Source organism: Chrysemys picta, chromosome 13 (assembly GCF_011386835.1).
Source record: "Chrysemys picta bellii isolate R12L10 chromosome 13, ASM1138683v2, whole genome shotgun sequence".
Classification (NCBI taxonomy): domain Eukaryota; kingdom Metazoa; phylum Chordata; order Testudines; family Emydidae; genus Chrysemys; species Chrysemys picta.
Genome location: NC_088803.1, coordinates 24,250,656 through 24,272,405, shown reverse-complemented (window position 1 = coordinate 24,272,405; position 21,750 = coordinate 24,250,656). Strand labels below are relative to the sequence as shown.

Below are 21,750 nucleotides of genomic sequence, written 5' to 3'. Positions count from 1 at the left end.
TTGGAGACTTCCTTATCCAACACAAGCCATGAATTGTGATAGAGTCACTGACTTGCCCATGAAACTGGTCAGTTTTGGTTTTTCACAGTCCTGTCCCTCAGGCTGTATCTTTACCTGATTTTTCACCCTCTCCCTCCATGTTTCTGTGGAGTTATATGGTACGTTCCTATTTTTCTCCCCCAACATACATCTTCATGGATTTCCAATACTGTCACAACTGCACTTGTCTTGGTACTGAGCTTTGAATCACAATTTTCATAGATTCTGGGGGCTTGTCTGCATGCAGAGTGGCACAGGTTGAACTTATGGTATGATTTTTAAATTGATTTAGTTAAACTGGTGCAAAAGGGTGAATGAGCAGAGATATTGGTTTAAACCAGGCTTCTTTGCTTTAGCTTAATTCCATAAGGAGCAGGTTTAAATGAAATCTAAATAAGTCTGGTTTAAGTGGAAATAAGTGTGTTCCCACAGGCTACTGTTTTAACTAAATAGGTGCAAATTGGTGCACAGACAAGGCCCATGCTAGAAGTGAGTTTTCCTCACTCTTCTACTCTGAAACTGCCTTAGACTGAGCTGGGCTAATATTATGAACATCCTTCTTCAGCAGGATGGTTTCAGAGAACACAGTCTTACATGATCAGTCTTGTTGGAACATGAACCCTTTGGTGTTCAGAGTCTTGCCTTTCCCAGACAGCAAGCATGAGGAGACATGGACTGAGCAGAGCAGAGGTCAGAAGCGTACCAACCGTGGGTAAGCAAATCTCATGCTTCAGGCCATAAGCTGATTTGCCTACAGGGTCAGAAGTCATTTTCCTCATGTCTGAGCCTTTCACAATTGACCAGGGCCATTGTGGACTTTTCTCTTGGTAGAATATTACACTGGATGGCACCATGTTCTGATCTGGTATGACAAATCCAGAACTCGTTCCAGGTGAACGCTCGAGTTTCAGGGTGCTCCACGTTAGTTTGTCAGGTGCTCATGTTTTGGGATAAATATTTATCTGCTAAGAAGATAAATTAATTGAGTCCCAGCTCCTATTTTCAGTCTTGCTTGGAATGTCCTTGGTGTAGAGGGAGATGTTCCTCTGAACAGCATGGTGCACAGAGCACATTTTATACATGCTGCTCTCACTAAAGCTTCAGCACTCGTTGCTGTGTGAGGCTATGTGCACTTCCCCTTTTGTAAGCTGTTGCTAACTTCCCAGGCGGTTGGAGTATTTATTTTCAGTTATGTATAAATCTAGGCTTGGCCTGACTGGTCTGAAACAGGTCTATGCTAATCCAAATTGCAAGCCCCTCCTCTTGCTCCAGAGACTTGTTTTTCTGGGTCGGAGTGGTGTGGAGGGGCTCCCAGCCTGTCTGCCTGCATTGCAGCTGACCAATGGAGGACATTGTGCTCTTTTTCTGATACCCATGTAGCCACCACTAAACACAACTAGATGCTGATAAACAATGGTCAGGGTGCCATTACTCCATTTAAAACAACCCCTGAATAATCTGGTAACCATTTGACATGAGAGTAAACGGTAAATTTCTTCCTTTTTCATTAGTAGTAGTAATCTAGTTCATTCTCGGAAATAAAATGTATTAACCTAGAATCTCAGACCCCCATCACGCTCCAGCTTTTTGAGCTCTAATGAAATGCTGGGCTGAGCTTATCCCCCCCCTTAGCAAGCAGATGGCAGATTAAATAGTCTTGTTGAGGGCTGGCTGTCTGGCTGATGGGCAGATGGTGTTGGTGACCTGCAGTTAGTGGAACCGAGTTTGTGTCTTTATTGTGCCGGTGCAACCTTTGTGTTTGTTTTTGAGAGGTGAATGCCCTGTTGACATAAAATTCTCCACCTTTTCCAGACACTCCTGACATTTGAAATGTACGTTGTCATTTAAAAAAAATGCACTCTAAGGCTGTGACCTCTGCCTGACACACAACAACATTTAATCCAGTCTGTCTCTGGTACTGCTCCCTTGCCCCCACAGAGAGAGAAAAGGGGGTGCTGATGTCAGCATGCTACTTATGAAAGGTGAGCAGAGACCTGGAACTGCTTTCTTGACCATGCTGCCTGGTTGAAATGGTTCATGAGGGTTGGAAAGCCAGAATTCTGCAATGCCCAAAATAACAAGCAGCATTGTAAAGCCAGGAAATTCAGAGTCCAGGTTAACCGGAAAAGAAATCCGGTCATGAGGGAAAAAAATGAAAAACTGTCTTTAAAAATCAGTTTACTCTGAAATGACAAACCCTGTTATGTATTAATCGTAGTTGTATGGTTATTTCATGATGTCACTACAGGACAGAGTTAAAGTTGTGTGGGTGCTTTCATTGCATTTCCACATCTTCACATGTTTGGATTTATTTTATGTTTGCATTTAACTCTGTATTTCCCGAGTTTATAATGGTTGCTCTGGGGATAAATTACAGTTCTTCCCTAAATCACTGATACGTGCCCTCCACCTTAACTCTGTCTTAATGTAGCTTTTAGGGCTGTCAAGTGATTAAAAAAATGAATCGTGTTTAATTGTGCAATTAATCACACTGTTAAACAATAATAGGATACCATTTATTTAAATATTTTTGGATGTTTTCTACATTTTCAAATATATTGATTTCAGTTACAGCACAGAAAACAAAGTATACAGTGCTCACTTTATATTTATGTTTATTACAAATATTTGCACTGTAAAAAACAAAAGAAATAGTATTTTTCAATTCACCTAATACAAGTACTGTAGTGCAATCTCTCTATCATGAAAGTTGAAGTTACAAAAGTAGAATTATGTACAAATGTAGAATTATGTACCAAAAAAACTGCATTCAAAAATAAAACAATGTAAAACTTCAGAGTCTACAAGTCCACTGTGTCCTACTTGTTCAGCCAATTGCTCAGAAAAACAAGTCTGTTTACATTTGCAGGAGATAATGCTGCCTGCTTCTTGTTTACAATGTCACCTGAAAGTGAGAACAGACGTTTGCATGGCACTGTTGTAGCTGACGTCACAAGATATTTATGTGCCAGATGCGCTAAAGAGTCATACGTCCCTTCATGCTTCAACCACCATTCCAGCGGACATGCGTCCATGCTGATGACAGGTTCTGCTCGATAACTATCTAAAGCAGTGCAGACTGATGCATGTTCATTTTCATCATCTGAGTCAGATGCCAGCAGCAGAAGGTTGATTTTCTTTTTTGGTGGTTCAAGTTCTGTAGTTTCCGCATCAGAGTGTTGCTCTTTTAAGACTTCTGAAAGCATGCTCCACACCTCGTCCCTCTCAGATTTTGGAAGGCACCTCAGATTCTTAAACCTTGAGTCGAGTGCTGTAGCTATCTTTAGAAATCTCACATTGGTACCTTCTTTGCGTTTTGTCAAATCTGCAGTGAAAGTGTTCTTAAAACGAACAACATGTGCTGGGTCATCATCTGAGACTGTTAAAACATGAAATATATGGCAGAATGCCAGTAAAACAGAGCAGAAGACATACAGTTTTCCCCCAAGGAGTTCAGTCACAAATTTAATTAACACATTTTTTTTAACGAGCGTCATCAGCATGGAAGCATGTCCTCTGGAATGGTGGCCGAACCACGAAGAGGCATATGAATCTTTAGCGCATCTGGCGCATAAATATCTTGCGACACTGGCTACAACACTGCCATGTGAACGCTTGTTCTCACTTTCAGGTGACATTGTAATTAGGAAGCTGGTACCATTATCTCCCATAAATGTAAAGAAACTTGTTTCTCTTAGCGATTGGCTGAACAATAGGTAGGACTGAGTGGACTTGTAGGCACTATAGTTTTACACTGTTTTGTTTTTGAGTGCAGTTATGTAACAACAACAAAAATCCACATTTGTAAGTTGCACTTTCATGATAAAGATATAGCACTATGGTACTTGTATGAGGTAAATTGAAAAATACTATTTCTTTTGTTTATAATTTTTACAGTGCAAATATTTGTAATCAAAAATAATATAACGTTAGCACTGTACACTTTCTATTCTGTGTTGTAACTGAAATTGATATATTTGAAAATGTAGAAAAACATCCAAAAATATTTAATACATTTCAATTGTTGCTCTATTGTTTAACAGTGCAATTAAAACTATGATTAATCCCGATTAATTTTTTTTAATCGTGATTAATTTTTTTTTTAGTTAATTGCATGAGTTAACGGCGATTAATCGACAGACCTAGTAGCTTTTTCTCTGGGCATTTCAATTATTGCTTATATTGATCTGTCTCTCTAAGGTACTTGTCTGGCCCCTGTTTCTGTAGTATCTGAGCACCTCACAATCCTCACAACACCCTGTGGGGTGGGGCTATTGTCCCCATTGTACAGCTCGAACTGAGACACAGAGACACTATGGTCTTGGCCAACACAAAAGTTGTACCACTTGAGCTACCCCGGTATAGCTATATCAGTACGAGCCTCCTAGTGTGCACCCAGTTATACTGTATAAAGGTGTTTATACTGAGCTTATTCCAGTGAATGTGGGGGAATAGGCTATACTGGTATAAAAGCATCCATACTAGGAGGTTGTACTGATTTAACTAGTTCTGTAATAAATCACACGCCTAACTGACCCAGTTAAATGGTACAAAAAACTGTGTGTAAACCAGGCCTTAGTGACCTGCCTGAGACTGTGGTAGGGCAAAGAATTGGCCCTAATCATTGGACCATCATTATAGTGTATTGCTTCATCAGAGAGGAGAGAAGCTCAGTGTCATGCGTTTGCATGGGCCTTGAGGAGCCTAAAATACTGAACCGTAATCAGGTGGAGTGATTCCGAGTGAGGAGTTATACACAAGTGGAGAAGTGGCTGAATCCCTGAAGCTTCATTTCCTCACTCTTGAATATTGGATCTTTTGAAAAGTGTCGAATTTTTGTAAATAAAATGACATTTTTAGAGAGTTAGCAAGACTCCATGGAAACCCACTTACAAGTTATATTTTAGGACATGTGAATGTAATTCTTCCATGAAGCCTACTCAAAGAAATAGGAGCCCAAGCATTCACAACAGCTTTCTAACCTCTGACAACGGCATGCTCCATTGGCTTCTCTTTTGAAGAGATTGGCTGGACGGGGATGTTAAATGTAAGTTCTCAAGACCAGTATAACAAGTTGGTGTCTGGAGCTCCTGTGCTGCTGTCTGTCGCAAGAAGAATACAGGACCCTGGGCCGGGAAAGGATTCTGTGCAGTTCCTGCCTGCAGAAAATTGGTAGTGCCATGCCATTAACAAAGGTTGATCTGTCTTCATCCTTTATGCAATAGCCATTAACAGTGCTTCAGAGTAGCTAACGAGCAATCTCAATACTTGCTATTACCATGTGCAGCTGGACTCTGATCTAGTGTAAAGGGACACTGTCAAGGTCGGGAGGCATAAAGTATGACCGTGCTGTTCTCATCTGTTTTCAGCGTTCATGTACTTGCTATTTTAACACACACACGGATGTTATGTTTTTAAAGCTGTATGATGCCTTGGCCGTGTCCTTCGCTTTCACATCTTTCATCGTGGTGCTGCTGGCACATGCTGTGCTTCAGCTTAGGAGGGAGGCCTTCTGAATACATCATTTGTGCGCAATATAGCTCAACAATAAACTATTGGGAGTTGTGGGGGAGGAGAATGATTGAGGGGAGTGGAACTGCTCAGGCAAATGTCACTCCTCTGCGGTGTGGAAGTGCACTTGCGAAGCACATGGGCCCTTCATAAATTAGCCCCCTCTTGTGATGGGAGTCTCAGGCAGGTCTACACTATAAACTTACACGGTATAACTATATCGCTCTGAGGTGCCCCTGAGCAATGGGTTATACCGACCTAGCTCCCGGTGTAGACAGTTGTAGACTATGTTGACGGGAGGGCTTCTCCCGTCAACGTAACTACCGCCTCTCATGGAGGTGGAGTAACTACTCCAACGGGAGAAGCTCTCCCATTGGCATAGTAGTGTCTTCACTGAAGCGCTACAGAAGCGCAGCTGCACCGTGTAGTTGGCCACTGCAGTGCTTAAGTGTACACCTGCCCTCACGCTTCCCAGAATTCTTCCCCTCAGAGAGGAAGGAAAGACATGGCATGAGTAAACTTGGGGGAGGGAGGAATTTAATAGCTGAGCAGTGGATGGTGAACACCCATATGAGGAGTGATTAAAGAGGCTAGGACTCTTCAGCTTGGAAAAGAGGAGACTAAGGGGGGATATGATAGAGGTATATAAAATCATGAGTGATGTGGAGAAAGTGGATAAGAAAAAGTTATTTACTTTTCCCCATAATACAAGAACTAAGGGTCATCAAATGAAATTAATAGGCAGCAGGTTTAAAACAAATAAAAGGAAGTTCTTCTTCACGCAGCGCACAGTCAACTTGTGGAACTCCTTACCTGAGAAGGTTGTGAAGGCTAGGACTATAACAGAGTTTAAAAGAGAACTGGATAAATTCATGGTGGTTAAGTCCATTAATGGCTATTAGCCAGGACGGGTAAGGAATAGTGTCCCTAGCCTCTGTCTGTCAGAGGATGGAGATGGATGGCAGGAGAGAGATCACTTGATCATTGCCTGTTAGGTTCACTCCCTCTGGGGCACCTGGCATTAGCCACTGTCGGTAGACAGGATACTGGGCTAGATCGACCTTTGGTCTGACCCGGTATGGCCTTTCTTATGTTCTTATGTTAAGCCCACATTAAACATGTGCTCCTGATACTTGCTTTTCTGACTCCAGGAGTGCAGGATCTGCCAGTCACTCATGACTCAAATGGACACTGCAGACAAAACATGAGCCCTTACTTCTGCAATTTCCAAACAGCCCTTGTTCAGTGCACTCTTCCTGTTTGCTCCCTGCCAGCCTCTCTCCCCTCCCCGTCCTGTGATGGGGAGCGCTCTGAGGCTATCTGAAACAGTCCTTTTGGTGCATTGGAATCAGCCTTCCTTTTTCATGCCACCAGCGGTGTTACCCATTGGAGTCGGAGACGGAGCTCCGGGTCAGCTTGTGTTGCTGATGTGAAGTATAACGAATTGTGCCTTGATGTGGCTTATCTTCATGACCTGAGCTGTTCTTGTGGTGTTGTTACCCACATAATCTTGGGCATCCTGCCTATACCCTACCGAGGGCTCAAGGCGTGACCCCATCTGCGGAACATTTTCCCAGTGAAAGAGCGTTACACAGCTGTACTCTAAACATCTACTTATTAGCAGCACACAAAGAACACATATGCCAAGCAAATCTCTTATGCTCACCACTCGCAATGCTCAAACTAACTTCACCTGATGGCCAGTCAGGAGCCACTCGTCCGGGGATTCCCGGCAATGCCTCTGGGTGTCTTTACTTTACAACCATGGTGGTTATAACTTTGTTAGGGACGTTTCTGGGGAGTGGGGGGGTGCTTTATCAGCAGCAGAACTTCATTTATGTATTTATTTATTTTAGTGATGAACTCCTCGAGTTTCACCCAAGACTGGTTGATCAGATCCTAGGCCTACAGTGTTACATGGCCCATAGAGCTAAGATAGCACAGAGTGGGATTAATGTAACATTTGCTTTGCTTTATGCAGAAGAAAATACTTCACCCTTCTCTAGTAAATGTGTTTGCTGAGTTTTCAGTAAAGATGGATGTGACATTACCCAGGGTACAGTCTGGACTGATGGATGGCTGTATCCCCTCAATTCTCCGACCTGTAGTGCCTTTTACACTGCTTCGCCATGAGAGCAACCACGTCTGATCTGCTCACAAACAGCGTCCAGCATGTACATTACTCCCAGTCCCAGACTTTCCCCCCAGAAATATGTGTCTTATACTGCCCAGCACCCCCCTGGACAATACAAGCTCATAGATAGTCTGTCATTTCATTAATAGAAAATGGTATGCCCAAATCTTGTTCTCCCAGATGAAGTTTCCCAGCATTTCAATCCAAACGTACAGGTTTAGATAATTAATACATTTGTTTTATTGTTTTAGAGAAAGATAGATTTTAAGTGATTTCAAGTAATGAGGCATAAAAGTCAGAATTGGTTACAAGGAAATAAAAGGTAAAACACAACTAATACCTAATTTAACAAGCTAAGTGAATTCAAAGCAAAGGTCTCTCTCATCACAAGTTCCAACAGTCTTAGGCCTTGTCTACACTACACAGTTTTGTCAGCAAAAGGCAGCCCCGGATGAGGCTGTGGCGGGTACCTCCACCACACTGTCTGCCATGGACACCAGGGGCATCAGGACCTGCTCAGGAGGGTGGCCCAGAACCTGAATATGCAGGTGGAGGAGGTCTCAGAGGAGACCGATCCCATGGTGGACATTCTGGCCCCGAAGGACCTTCGAGGTTGGCTCTGCCCCTCATTAAGACAATCCAGAACTAAGGTGTTATGGCAAACACCCGCCTCAATTCCCCCCATGGCTAAAGGGGTGGAACGCAAGTACTGTGTGCTGTCTAAAGGGCATGAACACCTCTATACCCACCCTCAGCCGGGTACTGTGGAGATGGCTAACTACAAGGAATGGTAGGGACAGCTGGGGCGGACCCCCAAGTCCCAGGAAGCTAAAAAGCTAAATCTCTTCGGTTGGAAGGTGTTCTCCACTGCAGGGGCTCCAGCTTCGCATATCCAACCAGCAGGCGTCCTCAGCCATTATTGCGACAATTCCTAGAACATCTTGTCCAAGTTCTGTGAATTGCTTCTGGAGGACCCCGCTCCGAGTTCAGGGCAGTCCTGGAGGAGGGCAAGGTGGTTGCAAGGACCTCCCTACAGGCCACGTTGGACTCAGCAGATTCAGCCACTCACACGATGGCTACCGCCATAACCATGAGAGACAGCTCCTGGCTTCAGGTCTTGGAGCTCCAGAATACTATCCAGGACCTACCCTTTGGCTGTTCAGGACTCTTTTCAGAGCAGACAGACTCTAGACTCCATAGCTTTAAGGACTCGATGGCAACCCTTAAAGCCCTGGAGATTCACACGCCGGCCCTCCAAAGGAAGCTTTTCAAACCTCAGCCCGCCCCATGCTTCTACTCTGCTCCTCCCAGGCAGGACTATAATAGGAAGCGGGACAGGAGTAACAGGAGGCATCCATCTCAGTCCTCCTCAGGCCAGGAATGAAACCTCCAGGAATACGTCCAACCAAAATTGGCAACCCTACCCAGTGCTAGGCTTCTCCTTTCCGGGAATTGGGCAGAATATCAGTTTACACCTTGGAGCACCGGGGCCTAATTTTAAGGATCCTGCCTTGAAGTGTGATGAAGGCCTGGGTTCCGTAGCGAGCCCTGGTTGCCTTTGAGAACGTGTGGAGCGAGCTGGGGATTGTTTGGGCAGTAATGTGCGTGGTGTGTTGCTAAGAACACAGAACTGCTCTGTTGTGCTTTGGATTTTTCTCCTTTCCTTAGTACATAGCGGCAGCAGCAGCATGTTCCCACCTGGAATAGGAGAGAATTGCAATCACTCAGTCCCCGCTGGCTGGGGACAGCCTTGCATCTGATCATCCAGGTACTTACTGACAGCGGTCAAGAGTGGAGAGTTCAGATGCTGGGTTTCCAGAAGGAGTGTCCGCAGGCTGGCCAACCCCCAGCGATCAGGGAGGGAGGTGGCACCATCTGCTGTTCATTGCACCAGAGTTTGATGTCTTTTTACCTACACCACATTTGGCCATGATTTCTGCGTCACGTCCGTATTCACTCTTTTAAAAAAAATTCAGACGCTTTTAAAACTAAACTGTGTGTTAGCTTTGTTTTGATTGGCTATTAGTTGTGGTGTGCCCAGTCTAGACAGCTGTAATTCAGGACTGGCAGGGTGGAGACCGGGGGGTTCTGCACAGTGTCCTGTGGCTGCCCCCAACACTAACATGGAGGTGTGGCCACAGGATCAAGCCCCAAGATGCAGTCCTTCAGCGTGACCCAGGCAGTCTTTCCATGTGGCTCAAAATGGAGCACTGCATGCTGAGCTCTGCCAACTCCAGGGGCACCGTCTCTGCATTAGTGAGTTGAAGGCAGCTGCAAAGCACTCTGATTTACACCACCAAGGGCCGGCCCTCTGGACGGTGTGTGGCTGCCTCTGCAGCTCTGGGCCTGCTGGGCACTGAGCGTTGCTCCAGCCCCTTGATGGAACAGCTGCAGAATTCTCTCTCTCTCTCTCTCTCTCTCTCTCTCTCTCCTGCATCCTGCTGAAATATCCAGGCACTTTGCAAGGACAAACAAGCCCCAGAGAGAAAATGTCTGTGTTTATCCCTCTGCTCCAGTTATGGGTGTGGCGTGAGGCTGAAGTATGTGTGTGATTGTGATGATTGTTAATTGGTATTGTGATAGCACCTAGGGGCCAGGGCCACATTGTTCTAGGGCCTGTACAGCCTGTAACTGGTGGTCTCTGTTTGCCATCTAAGGAAGATTACAGTATAATCTAAATTGTGTTCATGTGCACACCGATAATGTTGTGGTAAGGCTGCATCAGAGCGGGTTGTATATTTTCATGAGAGGTGGTAGCCATTCTGGCAGTCTGGTTTCTGCTGGCTCTTTTAAATATATGGTTGTATCCAGGGTTACATTCCTTACCTCTAGCGCACCATAGAAAACTTTGTTTCTGTACGATGGCTAAAGTGAAGTTTTTGTCTCAGTTAGTTTTAGTAAAAGTCACAGACAGGTCATGGGCAATAAACAAAAATTCACAGGAGCCTGTGACCTGCCTGTGACTTTACTAAAAATAGCCAGAGGGCAGGGCTGGGGGGAGAGGGAAGACTGACAGCATGAACTCCGCTGCCATGGGGGAGGCACAGCCCCGGATCCAGTCTCATCCACAGCCGCAGGTCAAGGGTGCGGGGGCACACAGCCTGGCTGAAGCCATGGGGCAGGGGCGGATGGGGATGCACAGCCCCAGCTATGGGGCAGGGGCGCATAACCCCGACCGCAGCCACGGAGGGAGGGAGAGCGCACACAGTCTTGGCCCCAGACACAGGGCAGGGGCGCACAACCCCAGCTCTGTCCCCGGTGGCAGCCGCTGACAGCTGAAGCCAAAGGAGTCACAGAGGTGGGGTAAAGTCGTGGAATCCATGGCTGCCATGATCTCCGTGACTAAATCGTATCCTTAGCGATGGGCGCATTAGCAATGCCGAGAGGGAGACAAAGCTGAATTCCACTCCCATTCTAATCCCCCTAGTCTAGTTGCACAGAACTTTTTACGAAATTACTCTGGGGCTGAGATTTTCCATGCTTATGCTTCCACCCAAAGCCAATTAAAAACGTGTTTTAAATGTGGACTGTTTGGGGTTCTACAAGCAGGCAAACCCTCTCTCCTTAGGGCTTTCCTACATCAGGAAAAGGGTTAGAGGTCAGACCGGGGAGCCAATCTCTCTGGGATGTCGCCCCTGTTCCAGGGCTTGGTCTGCACACAGTTACGTAGTGCAGCTTTGTGCGTGAGTGCTCGTCGATGGGTTAGCTTGCCCGTGCTGCAGGCTCAACCGATGCAAACCCAGTTTAACCAGTGTGCAGACAGGCGACAGGAAGTTGCACTGGTTTAGTTAAATTGGTGCAGCACGACACCTTTGTTAAGCTGGTGCAGTGTGTGGAGAGCAGGCCTTGGCACTGTCGTGAAATGGGTGCACAAACTGTGTGCCTGCAATCCATATAGAACAGGAACGTGGCCGTGTTGTGCACATGCAGCACTGCAATCTGTGTATACTGTGCTCTCCTCCATGCATCCCATACGTTCCCCAGGCTGTGCAGGATGGCCAAGTGTTCTGGTAGAGTGTCTAACTTCTGGACTATCGTGCCGTTTGTCTATTTGATCTTGCACCCTTCCCACTGCATTCAGCTGATTTTATTGTATTTCATTTGTTATTATTTAACATATTGCTGCAGTCCTGTGGTTAAGACATTGGAAAGGACTGAGTTCGGAGTATTGTAGCCAAGGCGTAACTGACTAGCTCTCGGGTACTGTAGTATGGCGGATATAAAAGCAGGTGGATGACTAGAATAGATTAGATTAGATAGGCAGGGAGGCTGGTAATTGGTAGACCAGAGTCTTCCCATTTACTGTGTTTGGGGGGGAAAACCTTGGCCAGCTATCCTGTAAATTGGTACTGCCTCTTTAAACTCCACCAGGAATGCCTGCAGTTGAGCTGCAGTCTGGCAGGATGCTGCTATACTGGCTGTTGGGGCAGTTGCTGTGCATTCAGATGCTTTTAGGCACCTTGGCTTTGGTGCCAGGATGCCAGCGGGCTCAGAGGTCAGGGGACGTAGACAGAGACAGGTTTGATTATCTGTGAACACAGCAAAGCATATGAGGGGCTATGCCCCCTGTGGGGAGGAAGGCAACTCAGGTTCTGGGATAGACATACTCTTCTGCATTAGGGATCTCAGCTCTGATTTGCAGTAGAGTTTGAAAGCTCTTGTCACCAGCTCTTCAGTTTGACTGTGGTAAATCCTGAGAGTAAGCGACCCCCTGCCTGGTCTACAAGTCACCCTGCTTCTAAAACAACCTCTTGCTTTTGGTCTCCAACAATTAGGTTTGTCGCCTGTTCTCTATGGCCATTCAGTTTAAGAATGGCTGTGGTCATAGTACTCTGGTCAAGTGAAAAATCCTCTCACTTGGTGCGAGCCTGAGGCCTACTCTATGCACATTTTGTACCAGAGTAACTGTGCTGGGCAGGTGAGCTAGTTATACTGGTGCAAGCCTTAACACGGATGCAGTTAGACCAGTATAAACATCCGTTATTCCCATTCCCATTCAGGAATAGCTATATGGGTAATAAACACCTTTATAATAGTGTAACCACGTCCACACTGGGGGATGTGCCACTAGAACTGCAGGGAGAGAGCTGGGGAATCCCCCAGGCTGTGGTGTGAGGCATGCAGGCTGCTCACATTTCCAAAGTTAAATCCTTGGAGGAGTCAGAGCGACATACCTGCTCCCTGGGGTCGCTGCTCCGAGGATGGGGTGCCGTTGCCGCAGGAATGCTGTTTGGCCAGCAGGCGCAGTGCTATTGTGAATGTTCCCAGGCAACAGTCTCTCTGTTGTGTGGGTTCCACTATGAAAACCTCTGAGGAGAAGCTGTGTTCTGTTAATTTCTAATCTTGTACCAGCATGTGACCAGAAAGACCCTGCTAAAGTGACCGAAAAGAGACCTTAACATTGCAAACGGCCTGGTCCCAAGCCCTCCTCCCAGCTGTGCGCCAGTGAAGTGTAATAACTGCCTGGTAGCTGTGGCCAGTGCTGGCTCTGCAGAGCAGTGAGCGAGAAGGGGCGGGAAGTACTGCAGGATACCTCGCACTGAGCGGTCGTGGGGGTAGGGCTGTGACTGAGGAGCTGAGAGTTCATGGGGCTTCGCCAGTGTTAGTGGTGCTGTGTCGTCCCTGTAGTGAGACTGTTGTCTTCTCTCTGCAGGAGCATGACATCGAGACAGCTTTTGGAGTTGTCCATGTCACCATGCGGGGCACTCCGAAGGGGAACAGACCTGTCATCCTCACTTACCACGACATTGGCCTCAACCGTAAGTCCTCTTGCTCCAAGAACTCTCTCCCCCATCAGCCTGTATTGGTTCTAAAGAGTCGGTTTTAAGGCAAGATTCAGAGTCGTAGTGGTCCCTGGGAGCCTCCTGGTCCCTTGATGCAGAGAGCACAGTAATCAAGCTCGCCTGGAGCTGAGATGGGGACAGAGCACGCGACAAGGCCCTTGTCAGGAGTGCAGCTCTCTGCAGGCCTTGAAGGCCCTGGTGCGGGGAGTCTCAGTGAGGATGCAGAGCGGCCAGCAGTCCAGTCAAAGGCCCCGCTGAGTTGAGCACTGATTGATGGAGCTGGCTGCCCGAGGCCATCCCACGCGCCGCCCTCTCCTTTATGGAGAGGCTGGGCAGACTAGTTAGTGGCAGACATGGCGTGGTGCTGAGAACCGTTCTAAGGCAGGCACTGCTATTTATAGGTCCTCATCACCCCAGCCACTCTTCCAATAGGTTTCACCCCCACGAGCTTCCCAGGCCCCTCACGCAACTGCTTTTAGGAGAAGCCCAGCACCTGTGTACATGAGTAACCAGGGGCTCTTGGTCTGGCTGCAAACCCCTGTGTTCCTCAGTCCTGTGTCCTCTTGCTATAGACTGCGTCTGTGTGAACTGAGCAATGCGGTGACTGGCTGATTGGCTGGGCAGTGAGGTTAGCTTGCAATTGTTTCTGCCCCACCCCCACCATCTGCTCTTCCAACACCGAACACTCCCTAGATTGCTGTCACATGGACTTTAACAGACCCCTGGTCACAGCATGCACCCCCGGGCTTCAGGTGTCCAAACGATGCACAGCAGCAATGGGGTTTCCAGAGCAGCCTGTTTGGGTCGGTACAGGTGGGTGGCACTGCTGTTCCAAACATGAGTTGTAGCAGTATTTGGGCAGGGTCCAAGGCTCACTGGGCATTTCTCTTGCAGACAAATCCTGTTTCAATGCATTCTTTAACTTTGAAGACATGCAGGAAATTACCCAGCACTTTGCTGTGTGCCATGTGGATGCGCCAGGCCAGCAGGAGGGAGCTCCCCCTTTTCCGACTGGGTAAGAACTCTCAGAAGCCCCTTCTCAGAGCTCCAGGTGTGCTCAGGGCCTGCTCACACCAAGATGCTATTTAATCCAAATGGGGCTCCCAATGCTGGCAGAGGCAGGCTGCCACCTGGTCAGCCCTGGCGGTAGGGGGAGGGGAAGCTGGGGAGTGATCACTCCAGCCAGCAGAGTCTCTGCCCTCTGGAGCAGAGGAGGCACTTGCATCGCTAAGAGCCAGTGCTGGAAGCGATGCTGCTGGGAGCTTTTTGATTTAGCACATGATCCCAACTGACCCAAACTAATATATAACTGGAGTTGCTTGGTCCACCCCTCCATTCTCCAGCATGGGATCTGTGCTGGACAGATCTCTGTGAACACAGTTTATAGGGCGAGATCCGTAATGTGCCATGCTGCAGTGTCACTGCACCATAGATACCAGAGCCCACGCCATTCGAACGCTCCTGGCTTTTGGAATGTCATTGGAAGGCTGGCGTCTGTGTCGCCTCTGGAGGTCAGTGTTCGGAGGCTCGCTGATTCCAGCCTCTCCTTTGGGTTTCAGGTATCACTACCCTAGTATGGATGAACTGGCTGAAATGCTGTCTGCTGTTCTAACCCACCTGAGGTGAGTGTGCAGAGGGGCCCAGGCTGACTCCTGTCAGATTATTGCAGGAGGCCATGCTGCCATTTCAGCAGCTCCCCCTGTGCTCCTGCGGGGCTCTGCTTGTGCTGTGTGCAGTGGACAATGGCTGTCCCAAGGTGCTTGCCCAGCGCACACAGCCTTGGCATGGAGTGTCTCTGCAGGGAACACGTTCCAATGCACGCCTGCTGTGTGACTGCAGAGCCTAAAAGAGAACAAGCCTTTGATCCAGGCGAGATGGTCTGAGGCTTGGATGGGGTGGGGATACCCAGGGCTTGAGTTTAGAGTGTCTCTTCTGACTCTGATGTGTCTGTATTGCAGCCTGAAAAGCATCATTGGGATTGGCGTTGGAGCCGGTGCTTACATCCTCAGCAGGTTTGCAGTAAGTAGGTTTTTTTCCACCCTGCCCCCACTAACCATACTGCCTCTTTGCAGGGCATAGGCTGAGAAGCAGGGATTTCGGGATACATCCAAATGGCCAAATGAAAGCTGCTTAGGGTACCTGAGGGGTTAAACAGAGGCAGTGCTGTTCTACAGCCTTGCCAGACTGGGGGTGAGTGCCTGGCATGGGGATGCCATTATAGTCAGTGGAAAGCTGCTGGAGAGGTCAGTGGGGTTAGGGATTGGCCCCTTGCACACATAGGAGAGGAGACAAGTAGATGCTCCGTGGTCACACTGTACTGAATCTCATCTCAGCATTCATAGCTAGAAAGATAAATCCCATTTCTAAAATCTGCAGTTCAGACTTAGAGCAACATCAACAGCTTTCCTGTGCTGAAAGTCCAGTGATCCAAGGCGGATAGGAAATCCAGACTGAAAGCTGTCATTGTGCAGCAGCGGATGCTCTCGCTTCCCACAATAAGCAGTCTGGGTTCAGGTTCTAGCGTGGTCATGGGTATTAGGCAGTGTCCAGCTGCCCAGAAAATGGACATCTCAAGTGGTTTTAACGTGTCTTGGTCTCTTCCCCGTGGGCAGGTGCGGTGGCAGAGCTGTGTGGGCAATGTAAATACAGTACCTGAGTTCCCCATGCCTTGCTCAAACCAGCTTCTTTCCTTCTATCAGCAGATTAAAACTGAGAAGACTCTAGATGTAACTATATTCCCCAAACGGTCCCTGCTGAGAATTCTGGGTGCTGACAACGTGTCCCATGTCATGGGCCTGCAATTTATAGGAACCTGAGTGGGGGCATGGTTAGGGTGCAGCACTGGAAATTGTAGTAAGATGAGTCCCTGAAACATAAACCCTTGGTATCAGAGGCCTGAGACCTGAACTAAAGTAATGGTCAAGACCGTGTTAACATAAAGCAAAGTTATGCTGTGAGCCAGAGGCAGGCCCTGCTCACAGAAGTTGGCAAGAGGAAGGCTGCTAAAAGCACGTATTCACATATATGCACTAATAAGATGAGCGTGTGCCAGGATGGCACCAGAACATCCCGGTACGAACACATTCCACAGAGATAATAAGGAACAGGCTGACCCGTCCTAAAGACAGGGTCCAAAGAACAATATGATGGATAGACTTGTTTGTTGGAACCAACCTGTACCAGGGGAGAGGCAGCACACTAATGCATAGAGGGGCTGTACCTCAATATGTCAGGAGTGATGTGTAACCTGTTTGTACCTGTGTATAAGAATGCACCTCTGAGTGGAAGTCTTTGTCTGGCCTAGGGGGCAGTGGAGAGTCCCGCCACTGACTGAGCCGGTCCATTGTCAGGGGCCACATATTCGTAGTACATCCTGTAGAGTCTGCGGAGAACTATTACTGTGCTTCATTTGACAATAAACCTGGCCAGATGCCTTCGTACCTTATCAGAGTCTGTGGTCATTGGCGGTTCTCTCAGGGTCTGCTGTGTCAGCGATCTGCGTAGAGCCGGGGCAGCACACAGAGGGAACACACGTACGCAGCTCACTATTATCATCATTGAACAGAGCAGAGCACCACACCGGTAGCGTCTGACAACAGAAATCTCTTCCTGCTTTGCTATGGACCCCCTACGTGTGACCCTGGGAGAGTCACTTCGATTTTCTTGCTTCAGTAGAATGGAGTGAGGCTGCTGCCCCTGCTCTGTGAGAAGTATTGTTAGCAATGATCTAATCAGGGTTTCAGTTACAGGTTCTCCTCTTATTTTGCTGTCACTGCCTCTCCCAGGGAGTTCCCCAGCCATTGTGCCTCCTGGTCCCCTGGGGCCCCTCACACTGTGTTTCTCTCCCTGCAGCTCAATCACCCTGACCTGGTGGAGGGGCTCGTGCTCATCAATGTTGATCCATGTGCAAAAGGCTGGATGGACTGGGCAGCAGCCAAGGTGAGACTCTTCTCTCTCTCTGTGCCTGAGTGCTGCAGACCATACTGTACAAGATACTGAGCCAGGCCCCTCAGGCTGAGTTCTCAAAGGAAGCAGGATTGGGGTTGGTCATGCTTGGCTAGGAGACCCTGGAATATTGCAAGTGATGATGGGTATCACCAGTCAGCTCAGAGTCACTCAAGGCCCTAGCATGGCCAGGGGGTTGGAACATTTCTCTCGGATGTGTTGGTGAACTCCAGGGAGCTGTGTTCTTTATGCTTCTCTGGCAGGAGTCAAGTGCTTCCGAAACTCTAGGGCAGGGATCGGCAGCCTTTGGCACACGGCTCTCCAGGGTGAGCACCCTGGTGGGTCGGGCCAGTTTGTTTACCTGCCGCATCTGCAGGTTTGGGTGATCACGGCTCCCACTGGCCGCGGTTCGCCGCTCCAGGCCAATAGGGGCAGCGGGAAGTGGCGGCCAGCAAATCCCTCGTCCCATGCTGCTTCCCGCCGCCCCCATTGGCCTGGAGTTGCAAACCGCAGCCAGTGGGAGCCGTGATCGGCCGAACCCGCGGACGCAGCAGGTAAACAAACCGTCCCGGCCCGCCAGGGTGCTTACCCTCGCAAGCCGCGTGCCAAAGGTTGCTGATCCCTGCTCTAGGGGCTCATTCCCCATACCTAAAGTTAGTTTGGCCTTTACAGTTTTTCTGTCATTTGTCGCTAAGTTTCACAAAGGAATTTGCATGAGATGTTTTTGTTACTTTTCAGTTTTCAGGCTGGACAACCAACATAGTGGACATTGTCTTGGCTCACCATTTTGGTCATGTAAGTAAACTGCAGGCTGCGTTTCATTCCATTCTCAGCATCAGGCAAGGCAGTAAAATTTGAATGAATTCCACTCTCTCCTGCTGGAGAGCTGATTTCCTAAACAGCCCCGTCCCCTGCCTGCACCTAGGAAAGGAATGGTAGGGTCGTGTGGCATATGCGGATGCCAGTCTCTCAGCTGTGATGCCATCCAGGCATTAGAAGCTCTCTGAGAAGCAGCATCTTTCTAATAGTCTGCAATGCAAACTCAGGTCTTAAAAAAAAACTCTTTTCTCACAGCTCCCTTTCCTCTGTGGTCCCAGTGCAGAGCAGGTCTCCACTGGCTTCTGGGGAAAAGCCAGCGATAAAGGAAGCTGTCTATGCTCTTCACCATAAACTCTTATATTTCCTGGGATCTTATCTAGGGAACAGCTCTGAATTTGGGCAGAACTCGGAAAATGTTTGAGCCCATCCTTTGCACGGCCATGTACAGTGTTTTTTTCAGGAATGCAGTAATCTGGGTGAGTTCTTTAAAACAAACAAACTCGCTCTTTTATGGTAAACGGGTTTTCCAGGCCAGTGTGTTCCAACAGAGGCCTTTTGTATGCAAACTTCGCTCCTGGTCTCTGGTTTTCGAAAGCTCCAAACCCTTCTGCTCCAAGTGTTACCACTTAGCAGCTGTTCCTCTGCTGCCTTATGCTATCACTGCTACTTAGCTTTGAATCCTGCCCTGAATTCCCCCACTGGTTAAGAGGTCTGAGGAATTTACATGAGTGTCTCCAGAAACGGGTTCTGTTGGTGGAGTTACAGATGTGCCCAGCTGCTATGAACAGAGGGTGTGAGTGGCAAGTAAGCCTGCAAACAGGGCTTTCCTGCCTTTCCTAGGCTTGTCAAATCCACACAGGGTCAGACATTTTGTTGACCCAACAATTAAGCTTCTCCCAGTCCCTGCAGACCCTGTGCTGCTGATCTGTCCATGGAAACTAGTGCAGTGGGCACCTGGTGTGTGTTTGCCCTGGCCCTCCTCCATATTTACACAATGCAGCTGATAAGAGAGGACCAGCAGGTTTCTTTGTGTTCAGTCTGGAGACATTTTGGTTGCTATGAGAGTTGTGGGGACAGTGGGACAATGTGTCCAGCCACATACCAAGGCACTAACCTGCCCTGCTCCCCCTGTCAAGCTCTTCCTTTTGACTCAAGGACAGCAGCCCTGTGCTGCCCTCGGGGCTCTTTTCCCCCGTCCCTGACCTCGGGGCAGCAGAGCTGGGCCGCATCCTGCTGAGCCATTCCCAAACTAGTTGTAGTCACAGAAGGGGGAAAAGCAGATCCATGCTTCTTGGAAACAATGATTCTCTCTGGAGGGTGACTAGTTCAAGATAATTTCATCCCAGTCTCTCTCTTTCCAGCCATGGCTGGCTTCCTCTCAGTCAGGACCTTCCACAGAAGTACAAAGTGATGCTTCCTCTTGTCTTCCTAGGCGAAAGAGCTTTGCCTTAATAGGCTTTTCACTTATATTCAGTTCCTGGAGACTTCAGCCCCCTTGGCGAAGGATCCATCTGCCCGAGCTTGCAAGAGCTCTGGCCCTCGTGTCTATCCAGTGATGGCTTCTCCTCTCTCCTTATATCTCCCCAAACTCCCTATTTTGTCCCCAGACTCAAGATGACCTCTCACTGTTTTTCCATTCCTGTGGGCTTTCCATCCCCCTGCTGATTCGTATGTAAATGGGGCTGCCATGTTTTGATTCCACCATGCCTAAATTACACAATCTTCCCTCCTATCTGGGAGAAATCCTGTTCTCTCCCTTTGTTTGGTCACAGACTTTAAAGCATAATATTAGTGAGGCTCAGTAATTCCTTGTCTGATCTTAATGCAGACATTTCACAAGGATATTAATCACCACCGTGTGACCAGTTCACGTATGATACCTTCCGTGCCCCTGCGACACAGGCTGAGTGTAGTGAATATGTCAGGCCTGGCAGGAGTTGTTGGCACACTGAAGCAAATGCCTAGTGGGTCTCTGTCACAACAACCAAACCTCCCGCATCTGTAAGTCACTGTTTAGTGTATGCTCTGCTCTCCCCACTTCACCTCCTCATGTCCGCTCCTTTCTCTCCCTCTCCCCCTCTCCCTACAACCATATCCCACAATCAGGGCTTCTCTACTCGACAAATGCTCTGCTGGTGTGGCTGCGCCAGCAGCACCCTTAGTGGAGAGGCAGCATAAGCCTCCAGAAGGAGGCGTTCTACCAGCATAGCTACCCCACCTCCAGGAGCAACATTAGCTGCGTTGACAACAGCGCTCTGCATCTACGCTGGGGTTTGTCAGCACAGCTGCGTCAGTGGGGGAGGGAGATTTCACACGCCTAATGGGCATAGATATACTGGCAAAACTTCAGAGTGTGCACTAACCTTAGATGAAGCGTCTTTACAGGCCTAGACAGTGGGATGAGATTTTTCTCTGCAAATAACACCATTCTAAGGGCTTATCTATATGAGAAAATTGTGTCTGGTATAGAGAAAGTGACAAAAGCCCCTAATTTCGAGGCAGCTATACTAATATGAGTTCTTATACCAGTACAGCAGAGTCCAGTTCAGGAACCAAAATAAGCTACACTGGTATAAGGCATCTTTCTACTGATATAACTACATCTCCACAGAGCTTGTACCAATATAATCATCTTGGTAAAATATCATACCCTTAATGGACCCGGTACTACCAGCAAAACTTGTAGTGTAAATCAGTCCTGAGTGTGGTGTGGAGTTTTTACCATTTGCTTTGTTTATCAGCGGATTGAACTGTTTATCTGAATCCAGCTCAGTAATTTGTTGCACAGTCAGTGACGTTCATTTCTCAAATTGCATTTTTAAATGTATAATAGTAACAAAGAGGTTGATCAATGTCTTTTTCTCAACTCACCTCCCCCCATGTGCAGGAAGAACTGCAGGCTAATCTGGACCTGATCCAGACGTACAGACTCCATATTGCACAGGACATTAACCAAGAGAACCTTCAGATGTTTCTTGCCTCATATAACAGGTACAGGACTCCATTCTGCCAACATGTAGAAGTCCGATCTCAGAGTTACCCTCATGCCTTGTGCATCACTGGGTACAAATAGCATTGTAGCAAATGTAACACCAGGGAGCAGGGGAGGAATCCATGGGGGATGAACAGTTCAGCTCCAAAAGTGCCCTCAAACCTTTCCTAGTGCCTCCTGATTCTCTTCAGTGAGTCTCTTCCACATATGAGCTACTCTGTGTGAAGCTCCCTGCAGGTCTAAACTCTTCCTTGACTTCAGCTCACGGACCTGGACTCTTGTAACTAATGATTTTCTCTTACAAATCGAGCCTCCTCAGCCTTTATCCCCAGATCAGCCTCTCTGCCCTCCGGTGCATCATCTCTTCAGAAGCAGAGTAAGCACCGCAGAGTGCTCTGTATTCAGAGGTGGAGGCTCAGGATCGCTCTATGCCTGGGCAAAGGGCTCACATCCACCTGTTGTTTCCCTTCAGATCCTCTCAGGTTTTGACCTGTAAGTGCAAATCAGTGCTTTGTGTGCTCTGCTGA

General features: G+C 48.0%; 1 protein-coding gene across 12 annotated transcripts in view; it reads left to right on the top strand.

Moving 5' to 3' along the window:
* NDRG3 (NDRG family member 3) overlaps positions 1 to 21,750 on the top strand; it is a 106,670-nt gene that overhangs the window by 76,995 nt on the left and 7,925 nt on the right. For all 12 annotated transcript variants that reach the window (XM_065566614.1, XM_008168153.4, XM_005295447.5 and 9 more), the window contains 7 exons: positions 13,338 to 13,443; positions 14,362 to 14,482; positions 15,027 to 15,089; positions 15,426 to 15,486; positions 17,320 to 17,406; positions 18,151 to 18,207; positions 21,119 to 21,222. In XM_065566614.1, the coding sequence (XP_065422686.1) occupies positions 13,338 to 13,443; positions 14,362 to 14,482; positions 15,027 to 15,089; positions 15,426 to 15,486; positions 17,320 to 17,406; positions 18,151 to 18,207; positions 21,119 to 21,222 (599 nt within the window). The remainder of the gene's footprint in view (positions 1 to 13,337; positions 13,444 to 14,361; positions 14,483 to 15,026; positions 15,090 to 15,425; positions 15,487 to 17,319; positions 17,407 to 18,150; positions 18,208 to 21,118; positions 21,223 to 21,750) is intronic.